The sequence below is a fragment of the Haemaphysalis longicornis genome, unplaced genomic scaffold, assembly GCF_048455015.1.
Source record: "Haemaphysalis longicornis isolate Haplotype H1 unplaced genomic scaffold, Haemaphysalis longicornis Haplotype H1 scaffold_9, whole genome shotgun sequence".
In the NCBI taxonomy this organism is placed as follows: Eukaryota; Metazoa; Arthropoda; class Arachnida; order Ixodida; family Ixodidae; genus Haemaphysalis; species Haemaphysalis longicornis.
The window spans coordinates 141,551,148-141,576,481 of record NW_027526460.1 but is presented as its reverse complement, the minus strand read 5'-3'; the positions used below and the strand labels follow the sequence as shown (position 1 = coordinate 141,576,481).

Sequence of the window (25,334 nt, the reverse complement as noted above, 5' to 3'; positions counted from 1 at the left end):
CATCTCAATTCAGCAACATCTACCCTTATCCACCTCAATTCATATAAAACATCCCGGTCCATCGTAGTCTACCTAATTCATTTTAATTTACCTTAACCCACCTTAAGTCCACTTAATTTACCTTAGTTCATGTTAATTGATCCTAATTGATCCAGTCTGTTTTATTCCACAACAGACACCCTAAACCTATCTATATGAGGCTCAGTCCATGTTTAACTTTCTTCATTTCAGTCCTCATTATACTACCGTATTCTTTCTAAGTTCTAGTTAATTTATCTCAATCCACCTTAGTTTACCATAAACCACGTTAATTTACCTTCATGTACCTTAATCCTCATAATAGTGCCTTATTCTCCCCGAATCTTCATAATACAGTTTATATACTCGATTTTAATTATTTGACATAAACCACCTGAAGCGGTCCTAATCTAGCTCATGACAACTTAATCGGTTTTGATCAGTTTTAAAGGGACAGACAACCGATTTTTGTCGAGTATATATTCTCTATCCCAAATGAAAGGGCATCACTTAAAGCACCTTGACGAGAAACAGTTTTGCTGATAACGCCCTAGAACTTTTAAATCGAAATTTTTAGATCTGCGAGCCGTATGTGTCCCTCACAAAAATGATGCTGGCAACCATGACATGGAGTAGCTCGGCAACATACTTTTGTCTGTATGCGAAATGAAAAATGATAATTAAAAACTTCTCCCCAGCTAAAAAAGTTTGAATCGCAGGCTTTCCTGTTCCGTTATGTGTTTTTGATGCAGCGGTCTATTGTGCACGAATGCGCCATCTGTTGGGATAGACGATAGGTAGAATCTGGCTTCACGTTGTGGAGGTGGGAAGTTAGGTTCTCCCCGGGCGCGACGTTTTTTTTTTTTTTTAAGCTGCCCTTGGCGTATTTGGAAACTGAAATCAAATATTTTGGCAGAACAAACGCCTCTGCTTCTGGTAGGATCGTCAAAGCTCCTTCACTGGGTCTGTTTACTGAACGCTGCCGCTGATTCTGGGCATGGTGGCTCAGTTAGCCACACTGAGAGCAACCCAGCGGCGGCGGGCAGCGTGTCTTTAGAATTTTGAAAATAATGTTTAGAAATACATATACAATTTAACCTTGTACAAATACTTGTGTTAAAAGGTTTTCAATACGTAAATACACGTTTCAGCAGTTACAGTAGCTGCTAGGTTTGCAGGTCACGTGACAGGGACACATATTGTAGTGCCAAGTTTCGACACTACGAACCGACACCCTTCCGATTTCAGGAACTTTGCTGCCAAATTAAAATTATTTCCGGCCATTTGTTTAGAAATTACTTGGGGTTACCCGGCTATATAAAACGCCGGCTTTCATATGAGCTAGATAACATATACGAGACGAAAATCGGTTGCCTGTCCCTTTACTCTTATTCCACCCAAAATACCCTATAGCCCCTCTCAATTCACGGTGATCGACTTTATTTCTTAATGCACATTAGGTTCCTTTTATTTGCTGCTATTCTTCTTAATCCTTCCTAATTTATTACAGGCCACTGTAACATATGCTAACCCTTTCCAATCGACCTTAATGCAGCTTAATTACACTACTACACTAAATTACACTAAATTAAACTAAACTAAACTAAATTACACTAAACACTAATTCATCTTAATCTGCCTCAATCAATCGTACTGCATTTCAATCCACCGTAATCTGTGTTACTCAGCTTTATTCAACCCTAATCACATTAATTTCGTTTAGCATACCTTAACCACCCTCAAGCCAGATAACTGACCTAAATGCACCTGAATGCAGTGCATATATCCTATGGCACCCTACACTAAGACGTATCTTTAACCGCCGACCAGCCCACATGAATCCTCCCGCCTCACTGGTTTGTTTTGCCTCTAGATAGATGTATCTTAGAATTTTCAGGTATGGACCCAAAAAATCTGCACGACGGTACAAAAATACGGCTTCACCGTAATAGGGTACATTAAGATAGATAGAAGGCAGATTGGGGTAGAATGAATTGAGCTACAAGGAATCAAACGTAACCTATCGTCCCATGGCGTATCCCTCAATATAACTCTAAAGCTTTACTTACTTTTATCCTGAAACTATCCATGTCCGTAGCCTCAAACCTAACCGACCCATCTTCCATTCTATAATTGAACCTGAACATAAACATCAGGGGCCCAATCCTCTAAAACGACGGGGCGTCGCTTTGAAACGACGGGGTAGGGCCATGCAAGTGCACGTGTTTTGGGGTTGGGGCCGTCGCTTTACAAAGCTGTGCAAGGAGTGTGAGCCGCATAAAAGCGCAGTGGCAAGGGCGCGAAGCGACACCCACTGCCCCCCTCGTTTCACTTGTCGCTTCGCGCCCTTGCCACTGTGCTTTTATGCGGCTCACACTCCTTGCGCAGCTTTGTTAAAGCGACTGCCCCAACCCCAAAACACGTGCATTTGCATGGCGCTACCCCGTCGTTTCAAAGCGACGCCCGTTTTTTAGAGAATTTGGCCCCAGATGACCTACTCTCACCCTGTTCATGAACGATGAAGTGGTAATGCTCGAAGTGTGCCCAAGAATTGCTAATGCACGGTGCTGTGCCGCGGCTCTGTACGACAAACGAATATCTCTGCCCATCCCCTACGGGTGGTATACAGCTCCACTAGTTCTCTGCGTGCGCAGGGTGGAATAGCCTTGATTATTTTTATTGAGCGGTGGCTTTATTGTTTGTATGTGCAAGGAGCGTTTCGTATGCTGCCTTATTCTTTGGGGCGGAATGTAATGTTTGGTAAGTTATGTTTTCATTTCAGCACAATCGAGTTTTGTTGCACAGATACATTCCAGGAAATCTGAAGCTTGATCGTACCCGCCGCGGTGGCTCAGTGGCTAAGGCGTTGCGCTACTGAGCATGAGGTCCCGGGTTCGATTCCCGGCCGCAGCGGCCGCTCTTCCGATGGAGGCTAAAAGTAAAAATGCCCGTGTGTACGAGATTTCGGCGCACGTTAAAGATCCCCAGGTGGTCAAAATTAATCCGGAGCCCTCCCCTACGGCGCGCCTCATCGACTGCGTTGCGTCGGCGCGTTAAACCCTACAAACTATCAATCTGAAGCCTGATCGTGCAACAGACTGCAGCTTGAGAAAACCTGACTTAGAAGCCACCACAGGTGTAAACAAGAAAACATTGAAATAAAGTTAAACCAAAAAATGGGCATAACTTTAAGGGCAATGTCTATGATACAAGACGTCATTCGTAGTTTATAAGGATCATAAATTTGTCCTCAATAGCGGCGCGAAGCACTACAAAGTTATTTCTATTTAGTTGAAGTTGGCCTAACTTCAAAGTTTAAATTCTGGGGCACAAACATAACAAATGAAATAGCTTTTTGTTGAAAATCACGCGCGAAGTCCAGGCCAGTTTTTTTTCTTTCCAGACCAGCTCCTTCTAGGTGTTTTCTTCCTCCAAAACAGTAGTCACCTGAGAAGCATGTAGGTGATGGGAAACATCGACAAACACCTCTGCTCTTGTATCAACAGCCTTCTCTTTCTATTTTGATGACATATGCCGCTGTGAAAATAAGACGAGGTTGTTACATGATGGTGTTTTCTCTCCAGCAGGACCTCTTCTGTACGTGGCACTTGTGTACGGTGATGGCCTACTGCACACCCGGTCGGCCACATTCCTCCACTCTTAAACTCCCTGTTCAACATCATCTTTGACCGCGAGCAGGTTGTACAGCTGTGGCCCACCGGGTTTAGGCGAAGCTTATATGGCTAGGGTTCAATCTATTTTTGTGTCCGAGAACAAACATGCCGAGACTGGACGATTTTTCAAAGCGCCAGGCGTTTGCTCTAGTATGTGTGCCATTAGCACGCGGTCACCACCACAGTCGCGCGCCATTGAAAGCACGATTTGGGCCTCACGCTAATGCGACTCATTCCTTGGATGTGCATCATGAGAAGATTAGTTATTTATAGGCGCCATCTGCCATATCAGAGCATGGCTTAAAAGTAGGCCACACACATAAGGCCCCTTTTATCTTGACTGGATTCGCTATCAATAAGAACCGTTTTCAAAACCAGTAGAGTCAAAATAAAAAAAGCAGCTTAGGGTTACTATACTCCCTAATGCAAAATTTCTGTGCAGCGCGAAATGCAGTCTTCTCGGTCACTACGCATAGCTGCTGCGTCTCTAGTTTTCGCGTGATCACCGAACTCACGGCGGAGCGCGCAACTCTGCCGTTATCTCGCAGCGCGTCGAAGCCGCTGAGCATGTTGCTGCAGATCATGTATTAACCACCCGCGCAAAGATCACCTGGTTCCGTTGAGCCACGAACAGAGAGGGAGCGTCTCGCAGAAGTGTGAGGGGCGGCGTTTCTCGGCACGACACATGACAAAAGTGGGAAGGGAAGGATGTGAAAGAGATCACGCCATAGCATCGCGTGCCGCACTTCTCTTCACACTGTCGCCAGACACCCTCCCCAGTTTTTTAAATGCAGAGCATTTCTTAGCCTCGCCTCTTCCTGCGTCGGACGGTGTCAACAGCTCCGCGTCCGCAGCAGGTGCGCCTCTCCTTCCCTCCTCTCTCTCAACAGCAGCTGGCGCGCGCATGCGTCGTAGTCAGCCCGTTCGCTCCGTCGCGGTCTCGGCGTAACAGGTGCGTGATAGCAGCGCGGTGGGGCGTGGAAGGGTGCGCGCTGCTTGCGCATGCGCGCTCTCCCCCCCGTACTGCTCTCCCTCTACTGCGCGCGCTGCAAATATAGCGGCTAGCGGTCGCTCGTGTTTCAGTCACTGCGCTGCTCCTTCCTTCCTTGGTTGACGCTCGTGCCCACGTTTACTCGTGTCTGCTACTCCAGCATCACGGAAGAAGCGATGGAAGCAACACTGCCTTCAATCAGTACTGAGGCCCCAATGCTCTGCATTTACTCGTGTTCCCCTCGCGGGAAGGCGCGGAAATTTTTTTTTCTGCCTTGGGTGTCTCGTTCTCTCGCTCGATTACGCGGACATGGCGGTGGCAGCCGCCGCAGCCAAACCACTGTACAAGACACCTAAGTGCTGCGCACTTAAATGTGTGCGCGTATGCATGTGTTTCATTGTAGGGTTTTATTATAGGTGTTTTATTATATCTTGAACACTCAAGAGAAATAAAATTTGCCTGAACTATCACCGAAGGTTTGTCGACTTCATGCTGTAGGCTAGGAAGCACCGCTGGGCATCCATCTCCACAGAGTGTAATAGCTCATGATTTCTTTATTGCGCCAGCAATAAGTGGTGCCAGTCGGCAATATCTTGCGCCGTTGATCCGCGGGCCCGTGCGTCAGGAGATTAAACAATGAAAGAGCGCGGAACGAGATATGCGAGGTCAAACCGAGCTGGAAGCTATGGTGCTAGGTTCGCCCAGAAGATGTGGTTCGATTTGAAAGGAAACTGGCAATGAAATGGACTGTGGATATTATTGAACTCCTAAAGGGAGTTCACTTTCATTCAGCCCAGTACGAGTAGGGGGGGGGGGGGTATAGTGTGGGTGAATAGGATAGGGACGAGAAAAGTAAAGTAAGGAAAGGGTAGATAGAAGAGTCTAGAGGAGTTGCCGGCCTGTTATTCGAGAAGCAATGGTTCTGACGGCTCCTCCCTCGCCGCACTCCCGCCTTCGACACGCCCATTGACCCGCATCCCAGTGTGAAAAAATGCGTGCATATATGTTTGCCGTATGCAGCTCAGGCAGCCCTGCGCTGATGTGTTACATGGTCAACTGCAGCCGACCTACAGAGGATCAAAGCCATTCAGCTTATAAAATATCAAGAAAAACCAACGGAACACAAATAAAATCACAGTAAGGTAAAAAAAATACATTCAAAAGTCGCCCAAACTGTTTTGCAAGGAACAAAACCACTAAGATGTACAAAGACAGTACGTGCAACTTACCTAAAGGGAACAAAACACCCCCCAAATACTATTTATAATACCCGACGGGTTCTAAATAGGTTACACGTGGATAAAACGTACTATCTTCCACGAGTAACAAAAATTTGAAGGAAGGAAATAGCCCGTACATTATTTGAAACCAGGTTCTCTAGCTTGCTATCCACAGCTGAAACCTCTACTCCACAAGACTAGTCGCTCTGGCTGCGTAAACGAAGATTAGAAGCACATGAAGCACATACATATATGCTAAAACGTTACCCTGGAAGCTGCAATGGGCCACAGGGATGTCATCACTAGGAAAAACCCATAGCCACCGGTACGCTCGTTTTCCAACTCGTCGCGCTTCAACGACACGGACATTATGTTTGCCAACATAAAAATACTGAGAACCCTAGCCATGTCAGCTTCACTTAAACCTAACAATTCCTAATTCATTTTTAAATAAAGGCTGAATATTTACTACAGAAACTATGTAAAGCTTCACATCCTTAAAGTAAACGATGATATTTTGGGCGTCAAGAGGGGCCGAAAGGGCTCACAATTCTGGTCTACTTGTCCAGTGCAGTAATCGTATTTTGCAAGTCGTCCCTCGAGAGTCTTAGCAAGGCAACATCATCAGCAAAGCTGAGGTTGCTAAGGTATTCTCCATTAGCCCTTACACCCACCTGTTGCCAATCCAATGTTTTGAGTACCTGTTGTAAACATGCTGTGAATAACATTAGGGAGATTGTGCCTCCTTGTCTGATGCCCTTTTTTATAGGTATTTTATTTACTGCTCTTCCATGCAAACTCAGTCCAGTAAAAGTCCACAATACCCCCTCCTCAAGTCCCAAATCCGAGATACTCAATGATGCATGGGTACGAGGATAAAATTTTGATTTCGTGTGCTGTATAAATATCTAATATGCGACTCTTAGTAAAAACCACTGTCCATAAAGGAGACAAAATTTTCGTGCACCATACCCACTGCTGCCGCACAGGTCTCACCCCGTCCACGTGTCCACTGTCGTCCCGTCCTAGTCACACCCGGCGCAATTCAGGATGGGCCATCGTCTCGTTTTGTTGTCGGATAGGCTCGATCGAGTAGTTGCTTTAGAATTAGCGGGCCGGAAGGGGGCATCACCATCACGATGGAATATTTCTTGTTCAGAACCCACACGTGCTCTCACATACAAAAACAACCGGTGCAGCACGGCAAAGCTATGTGCAGGAGTCCTTTAATTGTGAGAACTTTGTATCATCACGCGGCTTGTACGCTGCGTTACTGCTGCTTCAGCGACACGAGTTTTATAACGTTGCTAAACACTAGTCGATGTCAAAAATTTTCGGTGACCCCGATACGCACAAAATATACTCTAGATCGGTGGCGAGATAAATACTTTTGAATCTGGCCCTTGGTCCACAATACTTTGCCCCTCAATGCCATTATCAATAAAAAGTGCCGGTGAACAACATATTCAGAAAGTCAAGTCTGGCGGCAAGTTTAGTGCAATGGGCGGATCATATCCGTTATTTCCATGGGAAAATATTCTGATGCCTTCGCAAATGAAATGCAAACACTACGGAAACAGTAGAGCCTTTTTCGCCGTCTCTTGAACTAGGAGAACACTTGCACGTCAGATCTTACGTGTACGCTAGACGCAGCCAATCTCCGTCGCACGCCTCGCCCCTCCCCCCCACACCTGCTCGTCGGCTCCTTGCCTCCTCGCCACTTTCTGTCACACCTCTTGGCCTAGCACTTTCCCCCTCTACCATTTGCTGCGCCGAGTTTTGAGAGACGCCAAGGTCCGGCTCCCAACGCGAACATCTGCGCCGCGAAGCGCCCTCCCCACACCTACTCATCTACTCCTTGCCTCCTAGCCACTTCCCCTCACACCTGTTGTCTTAGCAGTTTCTCTCTTCTCCAGTTTGATGCGGCGTTTTTTGAGCGACGCCAAGGCAAGGTTGGGGCTGAAGCTTAAACAGCTTCGCTATTAAAATCGAAGCTTTCTCAATGCTGTCACCATCATCACCAGCCTGTCTACGCCCACTGCAGAGCAAAGGCCCACAGATACACAATTACCCCCGGTCCTGTGCTAACTGCGACCAATTTATCCCCGCAAACTTATGATCTCATCTGCCCACCCAACTTTCTGCCTCCAACTGCAACGCTTGCCCTCTTTAGGGATCCCCTCTGTTACCCTTAATCACTAACGGTTATCTTTTCGTCGATTTACATGCCTGCCTACGCCCATTTATTCTTCCTAATTTCTACTAATATGTGCCTAACACGCGTTTGTTCTCTGACCCACTTCGCTCTGTTCTTGTCCCTCAATGTTACAGTTATCATTTTCCGTTCCATTACTCACTGAGTCGTACTCAATTGAAGTTGAACCCTTTTTTGTGATCCTCCAAGTTTCTGCCCAATAGATGAGTACCGGTAAGATGCAGCTGTCATACGATGTCTTCTCCAGCGACAATGGTAGGCTGCCAACATTATTTGAGAATGCGTTCCGAATGCACTCCACCCCATTCTTGTCCTTCTAATTATCTCTGCCTCATTGTTGGGATCCGGGGTCACTACTTGGCCTAAGAAGATATAATCGCTTACCATTTCCACTGCCTCGAACCAATCTCAAGCCGCTGTGCTCGCCTGAGGCTATTGAGCGTTACTTTAGTTTTCTGCATACTAATATTAAGGCCCATGGTTCTCCCATGCTTGCGCGGTAAGCATGCTTTGCAATTCGTCCCTCGAGAGGTTAAGCAAGGCCACGACATCAGCAAATCTAAGGTTACTGGGGTATTCTCCATTAACCCTCACGCCCACCTGTTCCTAATCCAATGTTCTGAATACCTCTTGTAAACGTTGTGTGAATAAGATTGGAGAGACTGTGTCTCCTTGTCTGACGCCCCTCCTTATAAGCATGTTACTGCTCTCAATGCAAACTGAGTCAAAGCAATGTCCACAATTCACGCTCGCGGAGTCCGAAATCCAAACTGCCAGTCCAAAGCCAAAGTCCACCTCAACTGAGCGAAATTACAAAGCCAACATCACCGCTAGGAACCTAGAGGAAATGCTGAGTGCAATCGGATAGACCCGTTTTATTACGCGGGGGACCCAGGTTTGATTCCGACCGCGTGAAGCGTTTTTAACACCAAAGTGTTTCATTCCGGGATTCACGAAGATTTCTCTTACGTCATATCCGTCACGGAAGTGACGCCAGTACACCGAAGCAAGCGGCCTGTAAAGGGTGCACCTCTGCACACAGGGTCTTCTTGCGGGCAAGCAACCTTTAGTACTAAAGAGTACGTTACACTTCAGGTTAATTGTTCGTTTTCGGGTTTTACATTTTAGTAGGAAAATGTTTTATACTGGGATACACCAAGATTTCACTGATGATTTCCGCCACGGAAATGACGCCAGTACACCTTTGCCGAAACGACCCGCCGGCAGGGCGTTGGTCTCCAAGTACACCCAAAAGACAGCCCCCGACCCACAAATCATGCTCAGCTGCAGATTTCGCTCAACATTTCACTTTCGTGTTTTACCAATTCCTATCACAGAGGAATCAACCGCAGTTTTTTTTTCTCGAGGCACGCACTCCCCACCAGAGGTCGGCGAACTCACTCATGAGTCCACTCACTCAGACTCATTTGGACTCACACTCACGCGTGAGTTTGAGTTTGAGTGAGCGCGAGGCTAGTGTGGCATGGTGAGTTTGAGCTTGAGTGAGTTTGAGCCGAGTGATCACGACTGAGTTTGAGTCCGATTGAGTTTGAGTCCATTTTGAGTTCTGAGTACATTTTGAGTTTGAGTCCATTTTGAGTTCTGAGTACATTTTGAGTTTGAGTCCATTTTGAGTTCTGAGTACATTTTGAGTTTGAGTCCATTTTGAGTTCTGAGTACAATTTGGGTTTGAGTCCATTTTGAGTTCTGAGTACATTTTGAGTTTGAGTCCATTTTGAGTTCTGAGTACACTTTGAGTTTGAGTCCATTTTGATTTCTGAGTATATTTTGAGTTTGAGTCAATTTTGAGTTTGAGTCTATTTTGAGTTCTGAGTACAATTTGAGTTTGAGCCCATTTTGAGTTCTGAGTACATTTTGAGTTTGAGTCCATTTTGAGATTGAGTCCATTTTGAGTTCTGAGTACATTTTGAGTTTGAGTACATTTTGAGTTTGATTACATATTGAGTGTTGAGTACATTTTGAGTTCTGAGTAAATAGGAGTTTGAGTACATATGAGTACCCTAGCAGGCAGCTATGGTTGGCTGTTAAGTTTCATGCGTCACTGTGGGCTCGGAATTCAAGTTACCTGCGGGTATGGCACCAATCGCCATCTGCATGATCGGTTGGGAGGGAGGTGGTGTCTGATTTTTTTTAGTTTCTTGTTGAATTTTCATGGCCATAAGCACTTGCTGTATACCTAATTTTCGCGGCTGGGCGCGTGAGTGATAATTGACTGGTGAGGTCATAAAAAGGGGTTGTCTTAACTTTTCCTCCTGACGGATCCACTAAGAGCGTGGGAAAGGGTGGTGGGAAAGCACACGGCGGCGCTGGCGTGCTGGTTGTTCGCCTGCTACTGTTAACGGATTGATATACTAGGGGTCACAAAGGAAGAGGTGAGAGCCGGGGGGAAATGGGGGCGGGGGCTGTCCTTTCTACTGTTTCAAATGAATTAGCTGAATTGACTGGGCAGCGCCCCTTAAGACAGAATAATGGCCACATTAGATTGGGTGAAAAGTGAAACTGATGAGGCTAAGGCGTGTAAGGTATCAAATGAAAGGTCCGGATTAACGGAATCACGCGGGGTAAATAAAAAAATGCTTCCTGATTGTAGTCATCAGGCAGTCAGAATGAGTCATAGACTGGGTTAAAATTCAAAATGACGCTGCGAGGGCATGTGGGGAATCAAATTCAAGGTCTCGATGTGGGGAATCATTCGGGACGAACATGAGATATGGATATATCATGACGTAGTCATGGTAAGTCAAAGATTCGGTTAAAATTCAGGTTCATGACGCTAGGCGTATCAAATTAAAGGTCTCGATGAGGGTAATCACGTGCTTCCTGATTATTATCATGACATAGTCAAAATGGGTCATAAATTAGGTTAAAATTGACAATGATGCCACTGGGTGTCCGGGGCATCAAACTGAAGGTTCCGATAAGGAAAATCACGTGGGACAAAAATGTGGTAGGGCTATATGATGAGATAGTCATGGTTAGTCATTGATTGGTTTAACGTTCAAATTGATTCCGCTAGGATGTGATGGGTATCAAATCAATGGTCTTGATGAGCCGAATCACGTGGGAGAAATACAAAAATGCTTCCTGGTTATAACCATTAGATTGTCATGGCGAGTCTTATATTGGGGTAAAATTCGAAGTGACCCCGCTAGGGAGTGTAGGGTATCAAATTTACGGTCTTGAAAAGGGGACTCACGTGGTACAAATAAAAAAAGGCTTCGTAGTTCGAATCATGAGATGGTCATTATGAGTCATAGATGGGGTTAAATTCAAGGTGAGGCCGCTGAAGCATGTGGGGCGTCAAATTGAAGGTTCCAGTTAGGGGAATCATGTCGGACACCTAAATAATGCGTCCTGGTTACAGTCATGAGAGTCATGGTTAGTTTGACTGGTATGAATTCCATATGACCCTGATAGGGTGTGTGGGGTATCAAATTAAAGGTCTCGTCGAGGGGGTCACGTGGGACAAATATAAAAATGCTTTCTGGTTATAAATATGAGGATATCGCAAAAGGTATACAGCAAAAGGTACACACTCACACGTTCACTCACTCACTCACTCACACACTCACACACTCACACACACACTCACACTCTCACTCTCACTCACACTCTCACTCTCACTCTCACTCACACTCTCACTCACACTCACACTCACACTCACACTTACACTCTCACTCACACTCACACTCTCACTCTCACTCACACTCTCACTCTCTCACTCTCACTCAGTCACACTCTCACTCTCACTCATTCACACTCAGTCACACTCTCAATCTCACACTCACACTCTCAATCTCTCACTCTCAATCCCACACTCACACTCTCAATCTCAATCTCACTCTCAATCTCACACTCACACTCTCAATCTCACACTCTCAATCTCACACTCTCAATCTCACACTCTCAATCTCAATCTCACACTCTCAATCTCAATCTCACACTCACACTCTCAATCTCACACTCTCATTCTCACACTCTGCCTGTCTCAATCTCTGCGAGGCCATGTGAGTTCTGAATTCATTTTGAGTTAAATTGAAATAAAAGATACCTCACCTCCTCCTCCTCCTCCTAGTTCTCAGCCCATTTTGAGTTCTGAGTTCATTTGGAGTTTTGAGTACATTTTGAGTTTTGAGTCCATTTTGAGTTTGAGTACATTTTGAGTTTTTAGTACATTTTGAGTTTGAGTACATTTTGAGGTTTGAGTCCATTTTGAGTTTAAGTTCACTTTGAGTTTGAGTACATTTTGAGTTTTGAGTCCATTTTGAGTTTGAGTACACTTTGAGTTTGAGTACATTTTGAGTTTTGAGTACATTTTGAGTTTTGAGTCCAAATTGAGTTTGAGTGCATTTTGAGTTTTGATTACATTTTGAGTTTTGATTACATTTTGAGTTTGAGTACATTTTGAGTTCTGAGTACATTTTGAGTTTTGAGTCCGAGTGAGTTCTGAGTTTTGAGCTCAATGTTAGTTTGAGTTTGAGTGAGCGCAGATGTGCTGCTCAGCATTAAGTCTGAGTTTGAGTGAGTGGTGAGTGAAAAAAATTGTGAGTGAGTTTGAGTGAGCCGCGCCAACTTTGCCGAGGTGTGCTCCCCACACCTGCTATTTGGCTCCTTGCGTCCTCGCCGCTCTCCTTCACACTTCTTGGCCGAGCATTTTCTTCCTCTCCACTTTGCTGCGCCGAGTTCTGAGCAACGCCAGGCACGGATAAAACTCAAGCATAAGCAGCTCTGCTGTTAAAAACAAACCTTCGTGGTTTTACTCACGAAGCTGCACCATGGGCTCTAAAGCGCGCCAGAGTGCAGATTTATGAATTTATTTAGACGACTTTGGGTTTTCTGAACGTGCACCAAAATCTCGACCCACGGTCCAGTTCATTTTTAAGGGCAGTAATATAATCGGCCGCTTCGACAAGGTTGCAACCCGCGGCCTCCTACTGCTTGTATTCACTTGCGAGGCGCGCATGCAGGCAACCGTGTGAGTGCGCTGTCACTCGTTACGTCGGGCTCCGCGGGATGGCGGTACTTGTCCGTGCTAAGCACATGACTGTGTTGCGCCTTAACAAGCTCTACCTCACCGAACGCAAAGTATTTGCTCGAGTCCAATGTCAGTGCTATTATTAACATCTCTGTTGACACCACCGTTGAGAATCGGGTTGAAACGGAGCAGACGACGCACTGCGGCTCTTTTTTTTTTTCTGCGTGCGGGCGCAGTGACCCAAGCCGCGACATGTCCGTGGGGCATCGGCCTTGTCTGCAGCCGTTTCCAGTGTTGCCAAACGAAGCAATTGACAGCTAAACTTTTGGAGCAATACCACCTATACAGCAGTACAACTCCTACCGAATACGAGCCACAACAGCGGATATTTCAGAGGAGGAAATGAACAGCAAAGCGATGAAGTTCGTGATAGCAATGCATTCCTTCTTTCTCCCCAGATTACTCCGGTGTACATCAGGCTTCCCAAACCAATCAGGGAGCTCGGTGACATCTACATGCAGATGGTTATCCCCGTCGACTTCAAGAGGTAAGCGCGCTGTGCTATTTCAAGGTGAAACCACCTGGTTCTCGAGGTCACACTTTCATGTATGCAGTTTTAATTAAGTAATAAAACAGCATATCTTCTCGTGCTCAATACTAATGGTGGCGCTAGAGTATAGGGAGAACCGCTTGTTTTTTTATTTGTTTTATTTAATCACACAGGCACAGTGCCCGCACTTGCCACGTTTTATGCGAGTGCCCACGCTATATACTCGCCTGAAAGAAGCTCTCGTCAGCACTGAGGAACATGGACTCTCTGCGGCCATTTTCGGAGGAAAAGATTCTGTGCCACTGGCCTTCTCTGTCATCCGCTCAGAAGGCGACTAAGGAATTCTTACGCTTTCTACGGGCGACAAACTTAAACACCAGATTATAGACCGATCGCCTCCAGTGTCAATCAGTGTCAGTGCTTCAGCGCTGGGCATACGTGTCTGCTCTAACTTTTCTTCATTCTTTCTTTTCTATTTTTTGCCTATTTTCCATTTCCCACGCGCAGCATAGAAAAACCAGGCTCTAGCCAGGTTAACGTTCTTGCCTCCCTTCTACACCCTTACTTCCTTCCTTCCTTTCCTGGCGGCTTGCCAGGGGCGCGACTGCGGTGTCGCGGGGGATCCCCGCGACTTAGTGCGAGCACCTCTAAAGTGACCTGCCCTAAAGACCGTCCCATTTCCGACTCCATCGCAACCATACCAAACTGGTCTAACCACAGTTGTTTTTGAGTAGTGCAACATCTGAACGAGGCGGCGCAGCGCAATGCGCGGAACGTTTCTGCCAGCTAGGAAAATGCGCCTTAGGTTTTATTGTTGCCTCCGCAATCTTTTCTTCAGCCGGCAAGCCGGCCCACGCATGCGCAGCCGTTTCCTACAAACGGAAGCTGGCTTATCTTTATTGCTGACTCGTCTTTTTTCCGCTCCAGTTTTCACCGCGTGCAGTACGGGTATTTCGCAACTGCAGCAACTGGGTTGGAACGGTAGTTGGGGCTAGTTGGTGCATACTAACTGCCCTCTCGCCCTAAAACGATGTTTGATGATAGTAGAAAGGGCGCCGCAATTTTATGGCAGCTATCGATGGCCTTCATGGTACTTCAAATTACCCGCCAAACGCCGACTATGAGGACAACCCCGCTTCCGTCGGAACGCCTCGCCGGCGCCCTTTGCAACATGTACACCCACGAACTCCTTTCCATGCGACAATTTGCAGGCAATACACCCTTCTTGGAAGAGATGGTTTGGATGCGTTACAAGGTAGGAAGGGCACAAAGCAGGCGAGGGACAACCGTACAAGGGTAAACACGACCAGTCCCCTGCGACAGGTTATGGCGTCGCTCGGCTGAATGTGTTCTTCCGTCGTGTGCCCGCCGCTTTCGAAACAGCTTAACGAGTCGCGGCGCCGTTCCTGCTCTGATCAAACCACGTGAAATACACGTTCAGCTGAAATGTCCAGAACACATTTCAGAAACGAGTTCATCTGTAACGATCGCGCCTTGTTCCGCTATCCGCAGGGTGAACTGGGAGTTCACGCAGTCGTCGGACAGGCACCACGTGTGGAACTCGACCGAGATAACCGAGCTTTCCCGGCACATCCGCATCGTGTTCCAAGACCTCAACGACGGCAATGAGGACAAGTACGAGTGGCACAACTCGGACGTCGGCTCCGTGGCGCCCGTGTTCAAGAGGCACGCCGAGCACTTCATGCAGTTCCACTACGACAAGGACGAGAAGCAGCTCGTGGTTAGTGCTGCTCACGAGTTTGACGCATGAGTGGTCCATCAATAGCCCGAGAAGCGTTAATAGCTCACTCAATGAGTGAGTGAGTGAGTGAGTGAGTGAGTGAGTGAGTGAGTGAGTGAGTGAGTGAGTGAGTGAGTGAGTGCGACTGAGTGTCAGTATATGAGTGAGTGAGTGTGAGTGAGTTAGCACAGGACCGGGATAATCTACTGGAGAGGCCTTTGCCCTGCAGTGGACGTAGATAGGCTGATGATGATGATGATGATGATGATGATGATGATGATGAGTGTGAGTGAGTATGAGTGGGTGAGTGAGTGAGTGAGTGTAAGTGTATCAGTGTGAGTATGTGAGTGAGTGAGTCTGAGTGAGTGAGTCGGTGAGTGAGTTATTGAGTGCGTGCGTGAGTGGTACGCGTGCCAGACGTTCACGAGAAATGACATTAAGTGCTTAAGGCCTCAAGTCATAATGCCATTAATTCGTAATCACAAAAATCTTGTCATATGCTCTAATGCCATTGTTGGTTTAATTAAGGAGTCCCTTACAGCTCATTCGCCTTCACGTTTGCCTTAAATCTGCCTACTCTCGAACGCAACGGGCACCAAAAGAATACAACGAAACTCTCGGCACCAGACTATTGACGTGGAAACACAGCCAAAGCAAGCGGATTTTTTGTGCCCTGTTGGCAATTTACGTTTCATCCTTGTCGTCCGAGAAGTCCGAGTCCTGTGTTCTGCCCAGAAAAAAAAGACCACAGCCTCTACAAAAAAAAAAAAAAAAAAAAAATTTAAAGCCGTTTTAATGTGTAAGCTGTAGGAAGTGCATAGGAGTGATTCGCCATAATGGACTGTGGCGCCATTATCCGCTCACTGTTACCACCCATCACGCTCTTCGCCGCCCTGTCTCACACCCCTCTTGATGAATAAGCCATTCAAATTTGCCGCCTTCGCTGTGCTCACGCGCCCTCTTCCTGAAACTGCGACAGCGGGAGTTCTGTTCTTTTTGTGCTTGCTTTAATTTCGTATGCTGGAGCCGTTTTGAGTCATTTCGAACGCGTAATTTTTTTCTTACGCAGCTAGAGCCTTTCAGCGGCATTGTTTTTCTTCTGCGGCTGCTTTTTTCGCTTACCATCGTAAAAACCAATCCAAGGAGTGTTCCTAACTAATGAACGTGGGGGCTGCCAGTTATATACACAGACTTTGCCTGAAATGTGCCGGCAGTTTTCTTTGCGCTAAACAACGGGAGATGTATGACAAGCGCCAGTGGTTCACGAGGTTCGAACGGTTATGACTATCTAAGCCGCGTGGTTTTCGAAGCCTCAGCGGCACCCCCTGACGACAGTACACCAGGCTCTACTTGGGTCCGTTATGTCGCTGCGCCGCCCCATTCCGGCAGTCGCTTTACATCGACCGTTAGACAGCTACGACGACAAGGCGAGCCCGTAAAGAGCTCTCTACTTTGAAGCAGCGCGAAGGGCGCATTGGAAAAGCATCGAAATGTCTGTCTTGCTCCAGCTCCCTTCTTGTTCGCAGAGGACGGGTACACACGGGCGCCACCTCTATTTTTCTTTTTTAAGTGCGAATGCACTTTATAAGCGACCCCAAACCTTCCACCGCCGGCGGCGGCGGCGGCGGCGGCGTCCGCAGTCCTCCTCTCCCTAGCAACGGCGTGGAGCGGAGAGGAGCGTCGGTAGCAACGGCGCGGTGACGTCAGTTCACCACGTGACCGCGCTCGCTCCGCCTCCTCGCCGTGGCTGCGCGGGTGCACGCCGCTCCCCGCACCGCTCCTCGCGCCGTGACGTCATGGTATGACGTCACAGCGCACCTCCTCTCCCCAGCAGCTGCCGCGCGCCTCTCTCTCCACCGTGACGTCACACTCTCTTCTCTCCCTCTCGCTCGGCTGCAGCTGCCGTGCGCCGCTGTCCCTCTCCCCTTGCGCTCGCCTCCTCTCTCAGCCACCTGGCTCGGCGCGCTCGGCGCGGCGTACCCCCCTATATATGCAGCGATAAACTGCCAGACCTCCATGGGTCGGCTCGCGCGCGCTCACGGGCGAATGCCAACGGATTTTAACTTTACTCCACCTCATAGCATCACCCCGTGCATTCGCACTTAACCATGTTCACCCTCGGGGAAATGCTTGGGAGTTTTTTATTTCTCGTGTTGCCGTATAATGCGAAGTTGATAAGGCGACGACATCCAGAAGAAAACCAAGTTCACTGAAACGGGGGTGACTAGCAGAGCGTCATGCTACTCGTCGTCGATATCGTCGATACCGGTAAAGATCACAACGCACCGCCACTTTGAATACTTCGAATTTGGCTACGGCTGGCAGGCGACGGCAGCTTCTCGAACCGTTATTAGAGTTTACTAGGAACGGCTCACAACTTTCTTAAAAAAAATACTGTTTCTCAAAATGTTTACTATCACAGAAATCCTTTTAAAGCTTTCCAAGATGTTTTTGTCTGCGTCCGAAGCTTCTATAATACGAGTGCATTTTTTTTGTTATTATCACCATCATGCGTAACTCCGTCAATGTCTTTGCTGACTGGCGTGTAGCGCGGCCCGTGGCAATTGTCATTCGGTTTTTAATGCCATCAAACAATAATGACAGTATTTAGGTTCGTATGGCACGAGTATTATTGAGTGAGTGAGTGAGTGAGTGAGTGAGTGAGTGAGTGAGTGAGTGAGTGAGTGAGTGAGTGAGTGAGTGAGTGAGTGAGTGAGTGAGTGAGTGAGTGAGTGAGTGAGTGAGTGAGCGGATTATTCTGTTTTGTTATCAATGCGTAGATACGTTAGGACGCCTCCCCCATAGAAGCAATTTTCCCATGCGGAGAGACCCAGATTTTACCTAAGCACATGTAGAAGTTCAGTCGAAACTTTGATGTTTGCGCGAGTGATAAACCGCGTTCCCCAAAGAGCGGACAAAGCCGATGGCTGTGAATTGATTTTCTCCTCCTGCGCAGACGATGGTCAACGGTCGCGAGTACAACAGGCACGACATGGACGAAGGTGGCATCGCCAACGAGTTCACCCTGTACGGCACCGTGTTCATCCCGGAACTGGTCATCCCTTATCAGTTTGGGGTAAACCTCTCTTTTATCGTTTTTTGATGCCCATCTCCCGATGGCGAGTCACGGCAGCTAGGGTGCACTTTTCACCTTCAGTTATTGTTTGTTTTTAAACCAAATGTATGTATTTTATAATCGCCCACTTGGTAGATTGGCCAGGAACAGGAAGCCTTCAGAGGTCAATGTTCCCGCTTCTCAAAATTCACACAACTGTAAATTGGCAACGTGGAAGTTGTGGAGAAGTGCGTGCCGCGTGACACCTTAACGCGATGGCACGTGAGTGGAGCAGGTGCAGAGCACGCTGTTTAGAACTCCCAGGGAAACTGTGGTGGGATCCTGCCGGCATGCTCGAACAATGGGCGCCACAAACTGAAGAAATGACAGCGAAGAAAGAAACGCGGACACGGTGTAGCTGTAATTAGGCCTGACGAAGTACAGTCAAATCTCGTTACTACGAACCCCACATTAACAAATTTCCCAAACTTACGAATATTTTAAGAATCCCCGCCGGATTGCCCGTATTTTCAATGTGAAAGTTTTACAGCAGGGCGAATTTCAATGTAGGGCACATTGTCGAATAACGCAGGTAATTTATTTTCCCCATTATAATCGATGAACATCAGTATTACGAATACGGCTAAAAGCAACAGCGTCGCAACTCTCGCGTGAAACAAAGTTGGGTGCAGTAGCTATCATCATCACCATGTCGAGTGCCAACAGCTAGCGCCACCACAAAGCTGTGGCGTAATGTGCAGTAGCCTAGCAGACCTAGCCGCGTTTGCCTCTTTTCTCTTTCGTTGTGTTCGGGGACGGTGGCCGGTCGGTCGTTCTTCACGTAATCACGTGTGCGGGTAGGTACTTCTTTGTTGCGGGTGATTTTGCTGCGAAGTTTGTGCGAGATCTAAATATGAATGCAGCTAGCGACAAAGCAAAGAAGAAGCGAGAGCAGTCATCATCTTTATAGGGACGATGACAGTAAAGTTAGGTTCGTTGGTGAAGGTGGTTGGTGTCGCCGTGGATAGGTGAAAGTAGCCGGTGACGCTGACGCAGGAGGTAGATGATGAAAGAAAAAGTCTATTTACACTTATTTACAGAGCAGACGATAAAGCATAACATAAGACAAGGAAAACTGGATTAAAATTAAAAGGCGCCGCAGCGCACAAAAGGGGGTATCGCGGCGCGATCCCTGATGCGGGCACGGAGGCCAAAAAAGGGTGCCGAACCGCCGCACGGTTGGCGAGAAATTCGTGGGGCTCTAGCGCCCAGAAACCGCCACGGGAGCAAGTCTTGGTGCGACCACTCTGGGCCGCAGCTCGGAACAAACTCGTTGAAGCATACGCGAGCAGGGCGCGAGCAATGCCGCCTCCCCCCCAGCAGCGCACATGCCAATAAGGATTTTGACCTCCGCTCCCCCCCTAGCCGTCCCTGAAGGTCAGGATGAAAGGAAAGCCTCCCCCGACGCCGCGAAAAAGCCGCCGGCGAGGCCCATACAAAGGGTTTCGACTGGCTGGCGTCGGCGGAGGCCGCCCCAACATACCGACACCGGATGGGGAGACCCGACAAGGCCACGAGAAGGGAGGGGGGTCATCGTCAAGACGGGGCTCATCGGCGCTGTCATCATTACAGCTCCCCCATCAGAAGCCTGTGTCAGGACTGCTTGGACTTCTACAGGCTCCAAAACAAAGTGATTACAGCGCGGATAACCCAACAAACAACAAACAAACAAAAAAAAACTCCGCGAGGAATATCCCTTGAGGACCGTATGCATTTGCGGTCAAGGAAAATTTGCGCATACGAGCAAAGCACAAAGTGAACTGCTACACAAAGGGAAGGAACAAATAATGCATAACACTCCTGGGGAACATCATGCAAACCAGCAGAATACCGCGTGCTGGATATAACCCCAACGGCAAAGGCACAACAAAAGTGTACTCGCTCGCGAGCACCAAGGGGAGCGAAGAAGGAAAACGGCAGGGACAAGAACAATGCAATTATGAAACAAAACGCAAGGTGAACGCTATCGCCCCCGCAAGCTTATGGGGAAAAAAAAGAAAACCACAGCAGCGAAAGAAAAAAAACCGTTCATGAGAGTTCAGTCAGTGCACCACAGTTTTTCCTTCCGCCAGTAGCACTCGAATTAATCGGGTGCAGCCTCGAGGTGAGAGTTCACCTGGTTGTTGCACAAATCGCGATGTTCGGCTTTCGCCGCGGCGTCAGGTGATCCGCCTCTGCAGCCCGTGCGGGTAGTCCACAATGCCAGAGCCACACGCATGACCAGGAGCCGAAGCTTTAAGAGGCTTCTCTTCTCATGCACGCGTTCGACACTGTCCCCTCCAGAGCATGCAAAACGGCGGCTCTCCACTGCCCCTTTGTCGACCCTCGCTGTCATTTGGGACGCTCGATTTACTGCTCCCGCCAGCAGCAGTTTATCAGCGTTCAATGCTGTGAAGCTGCGCCTAGACTTGGGAGACCCCAAAAGCCTGTCCAGCGCAACACTGGAGGCATGGTCACAGCTTGTCGACGGCTTGTCGACGCTAATGGGCACTGGCGGACCTTGAGGACGCGTACCTGCCTGTGCGGACGGTGTCTCAGTGCCGTCCGAGTCCATGTCGCTCGTCGGGCCATCACCCGTCTGCGTTCGTCCGCTGGCCACCGCCGCCGCTATGCCTGCCGGATTTCCGCTACCGCAAATGTCCGAGGTAGCGTCTGCCCCCAGAAAACCGTTTGGGCAGGGCCAGTCATGATACGGCAGAGATTTTGGAGCACCCAAGTTGGTGTGGGCTGTCTGACCGACCGCCTCTACTTCTACCACCATGGATCTCAGTGGAGACACCTCTGTACTGCCCGTATCATTTGCTTTTCCAGGGCAGTCGCTGAACAAGCCCGTCACCACTTTCATGATGGGTGCCGTCGAGGCGAGCGTGCCCCCTGGAACCCTGATCTGAACGGTTGACTTTTGTGCCCCTAGCTGTGTAGCCGGGTAGTCAATTGCCACCGACGCACGCCGAGCAGCAAGGCCCGCGGGGGCCCTTCGACTGGAATCGTCCAGCGATGAAGCCGGGTTATCAGGCCTGATCCGCTGATCTGCTCCCGCCTCAGTGTCGCTCAGTGAAGACAAGTCGCTACGGGCAGGCTCATCTGCCTCCCCTGGACCAACGCTGCCGAAGCCCGCCCCTTCTTTCCCGGAGGGTGCCGTCAAGGCGAGCGCACCTGCCTCACCCGTTGGCTGGCCGGTCGACTCCGCTGCCTTTGGCTGTGTAGCCCAAGTGCCGCCGACAATAACCCTCGACAAGGGGAAAATAGCGGAGCCCACAGCCGCCCCTTTACGAGAAGTTTCTGCCAATGCGACTGACTTAGCCGACCTGGTCAACTGATACGGATTGAAAATCCTTCTCAGTCGCACGGTTTCGCTGACAGTGTCGAGCCTTAGCTTGAATGGTTTAGCGGTGACGCTCGGTCTCACTAGCCTGCCGCCTACTTTGTTAGGCCGTCTTTTGGAGACGCCCGACACTGCAGCGGTGACGAGACGCGGCTTTTCGCCTGACTCCGGACCCCCTACCTCAACACCGCGTCCCCTTGGTGGGGGTGGGCTGGCGTCACGGTCCAGATGAAGGTAAACGCGGCAGTCGGCGGACGAGTGTGTGGTCTGCCCGCAACTGCAGCATGGCCGCACCACGTTCTCGTTACCCGGCCGCGCCCGAAATTCGGCCTCGGCCAACCTTAAGAGCCGCTCGAGCTCTCGCGTTTTTGCGCGTTCAACCTCCAGCTCTTTGTCCCTGGCCATGCTGGGCTCTGGCAATGAGGATGTCCCCCAAAAAGGAAGGTGCAGAGACAGACCACTCACCGGCGATGATCTGGCCGCCAAGCTGCACCGCGCACAGCACTCCCACTTCTCTCCCGCGGAGATCGGAGGGTCCAAGGATGTTTTCTTCCCGGCAGTTGAACTAACGCATCGCTGTCTTGCAGGCGGCTCGCAGCCGCCCAGCTTCGTCGTTGTCCTTGCGTGTTGTCGACTTTTTTCTTCTGCTCTCGCGGTCACCTTTGGGTCGCACTTCGGTCACGAGTTCGTCACTTGAAGCGACGAAGATATCCACGATCCTGTCGGCTGCGCCAGTAAAGTTAGGTTCGTTGGTGAAGGTGGTTGGTGTCGCCGTGGATAGGTGAAAGTAGCCGGTGACGCTGACGCAGGAGGTAGGTGATGAAAGAAAAAGTCTATTTACACTTATTTACAGAGCAGACGATAAAGCATAACATAAGACAAGGAAAACTGGATTAAAATTAAAAGGCGCCGCAGCGCACAAAAGGGGGTATCGCGGCGCGATCCCTGATGCGGGCACGGAGGCCAAAAAAGGGTGCCGAACCGCCGCATGGTTGGCGAGAAATTCGTGGGGCTCTAGCGCCCAGAAACCGCCACGGGAGCAAGTCTTGGTGCGACCACTCTGGGCCGCAGCTCGGAACAAACTCGTTGAAGCATACGCGAGCAGGGCGCGAGCAATGCCGCCTCCCCCCCAGCAGCGCACATGCCAATAAGGATTTTGATCCGCTCCCCCCCCTAGCCGTCCCTGAAGGTCAGGATGAAAGGAAAGCCTCCCCCGACGCCGCGAAAAAGCCGCCGGCGAGGCCCATACAAAGGGTTTCGACTGGCTGGCGTCGGCGGAGGCCGCCCCAACATACCGACACCGGATGGGGAGACCCGACAAGGCCACGAGAAGGGAGGGGGGTCATCGTCAAGACGGGGCTCATCGGCGCTGTCATCATTACAATGACGACGCGAATGAAGACCACTGTGGTTCACCGAACACAGAAGAAGATGAGATCGTGTCGAGCATTGATGTTTCAGTGCACATGAACGAATTCCGCACTTTCATTGCTCGGTGCAGTGACGTACCCGATGAGGTGTTGTGCAAGGTGGAGTATGTAGAGGCTTTCCTAATCGGTCATGCGTGCTGCACGCTCGAGAAGAAAATAACTTATTTCTTCGAATAAAATTGCTTTGACGTGAGCGCAACATTTCTATTTGAGAGTTTGCCTGTCCGCACACGCGTCTACTGCTAACGTACGTTATTTTCATCTCTAGGTTTGAGCACTGGCTTATAACCGCCAGTTTTTCCTTACAACAAAATTTCAAAATATTAACAATTTTCGGTGGTCCCGCGTGATTCGTTATATCGAGATTTGACTGTGTTCGCGCCAAAGGAGGACGAAACGAAGGCGAATAAAGCGACCCAAATGCGATGTAGCAGCAAGGAAGTTGAGAGGTATCTTAAGTCCTAGTTTAGAAGTATCTTAAGTCTTAAGAGTCCTGACAATTTTAACACGAAAGTGTTGTATTCCCGGGTACACCAAGAATTTCGATGACGTCATATCCGTCACGGAAATGACGACAGCACAATGAACACGGGAGAAACGCCAGAAAAGGTTCATTGACGCAGATGGTGCTGCCGTCTAGGAGAGGTGAAGCGAAGTAATCTATTATGATGCTAACAAGCACCGACAGTTGGCGTAAGCTGCGTCGTAGCGACGCCGACGGGCGAATGGCGCGAACGCCGACTGATTTGCTGCGAAGAGAAACGCCAGCGGGTAGCGGAACGCGTTCGCGCGTGCATGGTTCAAGCTACAAATTCTACCTCTCGCGTTCCACAAACTGAGCTCGTCGCAACGCAACCGTCTGCCGTATACGCCACGGAGCAGGACCGAAGTGGTCGCACCTTTCCTAAAGAGACCCGCTAGCAGGACTTCGCTCGCCAAGCACACCTACAAGACAGCCGCCATCCTGCAAATCATGCTGCTTTCGCTGCAGATTCCGCTACACATTTCACTTTCGTGCTTTACCGACTCCTGTGACAGAGGATTCAACCACAGTTTTTTTTGTAATGCTTGGAGCAGCTCGAGTCGATATCTTTTGCCTTTGTTTTTTTCGTGACTGCCTTCAGTTATATTTGTTCTTTTTGTGCTGCATTACGGAGCACATGAAATGCTACGTTGCGCAAAATGTACCAAATGTTAGCGTGCTGCTTTCACACCCATTATTTACTTGAATTGCTTGCAGGAGATGCCGTTTACTCTCAACCTGAATGGCGCCGTTGCCTACAACGATACCTACACTATAAAGTTCAAGGTCAAGCCCGACGGAGAGAAGTAAGTTTAAGAAAATCTCGTCTAAAGGACGCTCACCTGGTAACATTTTGCACAGCCTAGCGGTTTAGCAATTCGTTGATTTCGGCGTGTCACAAAGCTCAGTATAAAGAAAAAAAAAATCACGCCATATCCACGGAATGAATGATGATAAGTGGGGCGAAGCTCGAGAGGGGGAGATCATCGGTAACCGTAACTCTCCCGTGAAAGTTCGCCCATTACATCATTAAGAAAGACGTAAGACTGTGTGCGTACATTGTACAAATCAACTTTTCTTTTCGGAGTCAATGCTCCCAGGCCCAGACCTGGTGAAAGACCCCGCGCCATCGAGGACTACCCCGCACCTCTACCGCAATTTGTCACGTAGGATGGGACACAACGGTAAAGAAAGAACTTTTATTTAGGGCGAACTTGTGCCCGAACAAGACGAGAGGAAACGAGCAAAGGTCCTTGCGTCTCGTTCGATCTCCGAGAACGACTGCCTGCGTTCGTGGCGTGATATCTTACGTGATCTCCGCCTCGCAGTGCACGGGCGCTCGCGCCTCCGTTGGCGAACACGGACAAGCTCGCGCTCCCGGTGCCGAGTTTGCGCTGCCGGTTGCAGCCGGTTCTTGCGCGTGCAACGCGGGCCCACTTTGCGACATCTCCGAAAGCATGCGGTGGTCACGTACCACGAGACACAAGGGATGGACAGACCCATGGCTTTAGGAGCTTCGCCCCTAAAAAATTACCG

At 49.0% G+C, this 25,334-nt stretch overlaps 1 protein-coding gene across 1 annotated transcript in view; it reads left to right on the top strand.

The window, feature by feature from the left end:
• LOC144151963 (uncharacterized) overlaps positions 1-25,334 on the top strand; it is a 53,417-nt gene that overhangs the window by 6,402 nt on the left and 21,681 nt on the right. The window contains exons 2-5 of the mRNA XM_077683148.1: positions 13,573-13,661; positions 15,177-15,405; positions 18,362-18,481; positions 24,516-24,604. Coding sequence (XP_077539274.1) covers positions 13,573-13,661; positions 15,177-15,405; positions 18,362-18,481; positions 24,516-24,604 — 527 coding nt within the window. The remainder of the gene's footprint in view (positions 1-13,572; positions 13,662-15,176; positions 15,406-18,361; positions 18,482-24,515; positions 24,605-25,334) is intronic.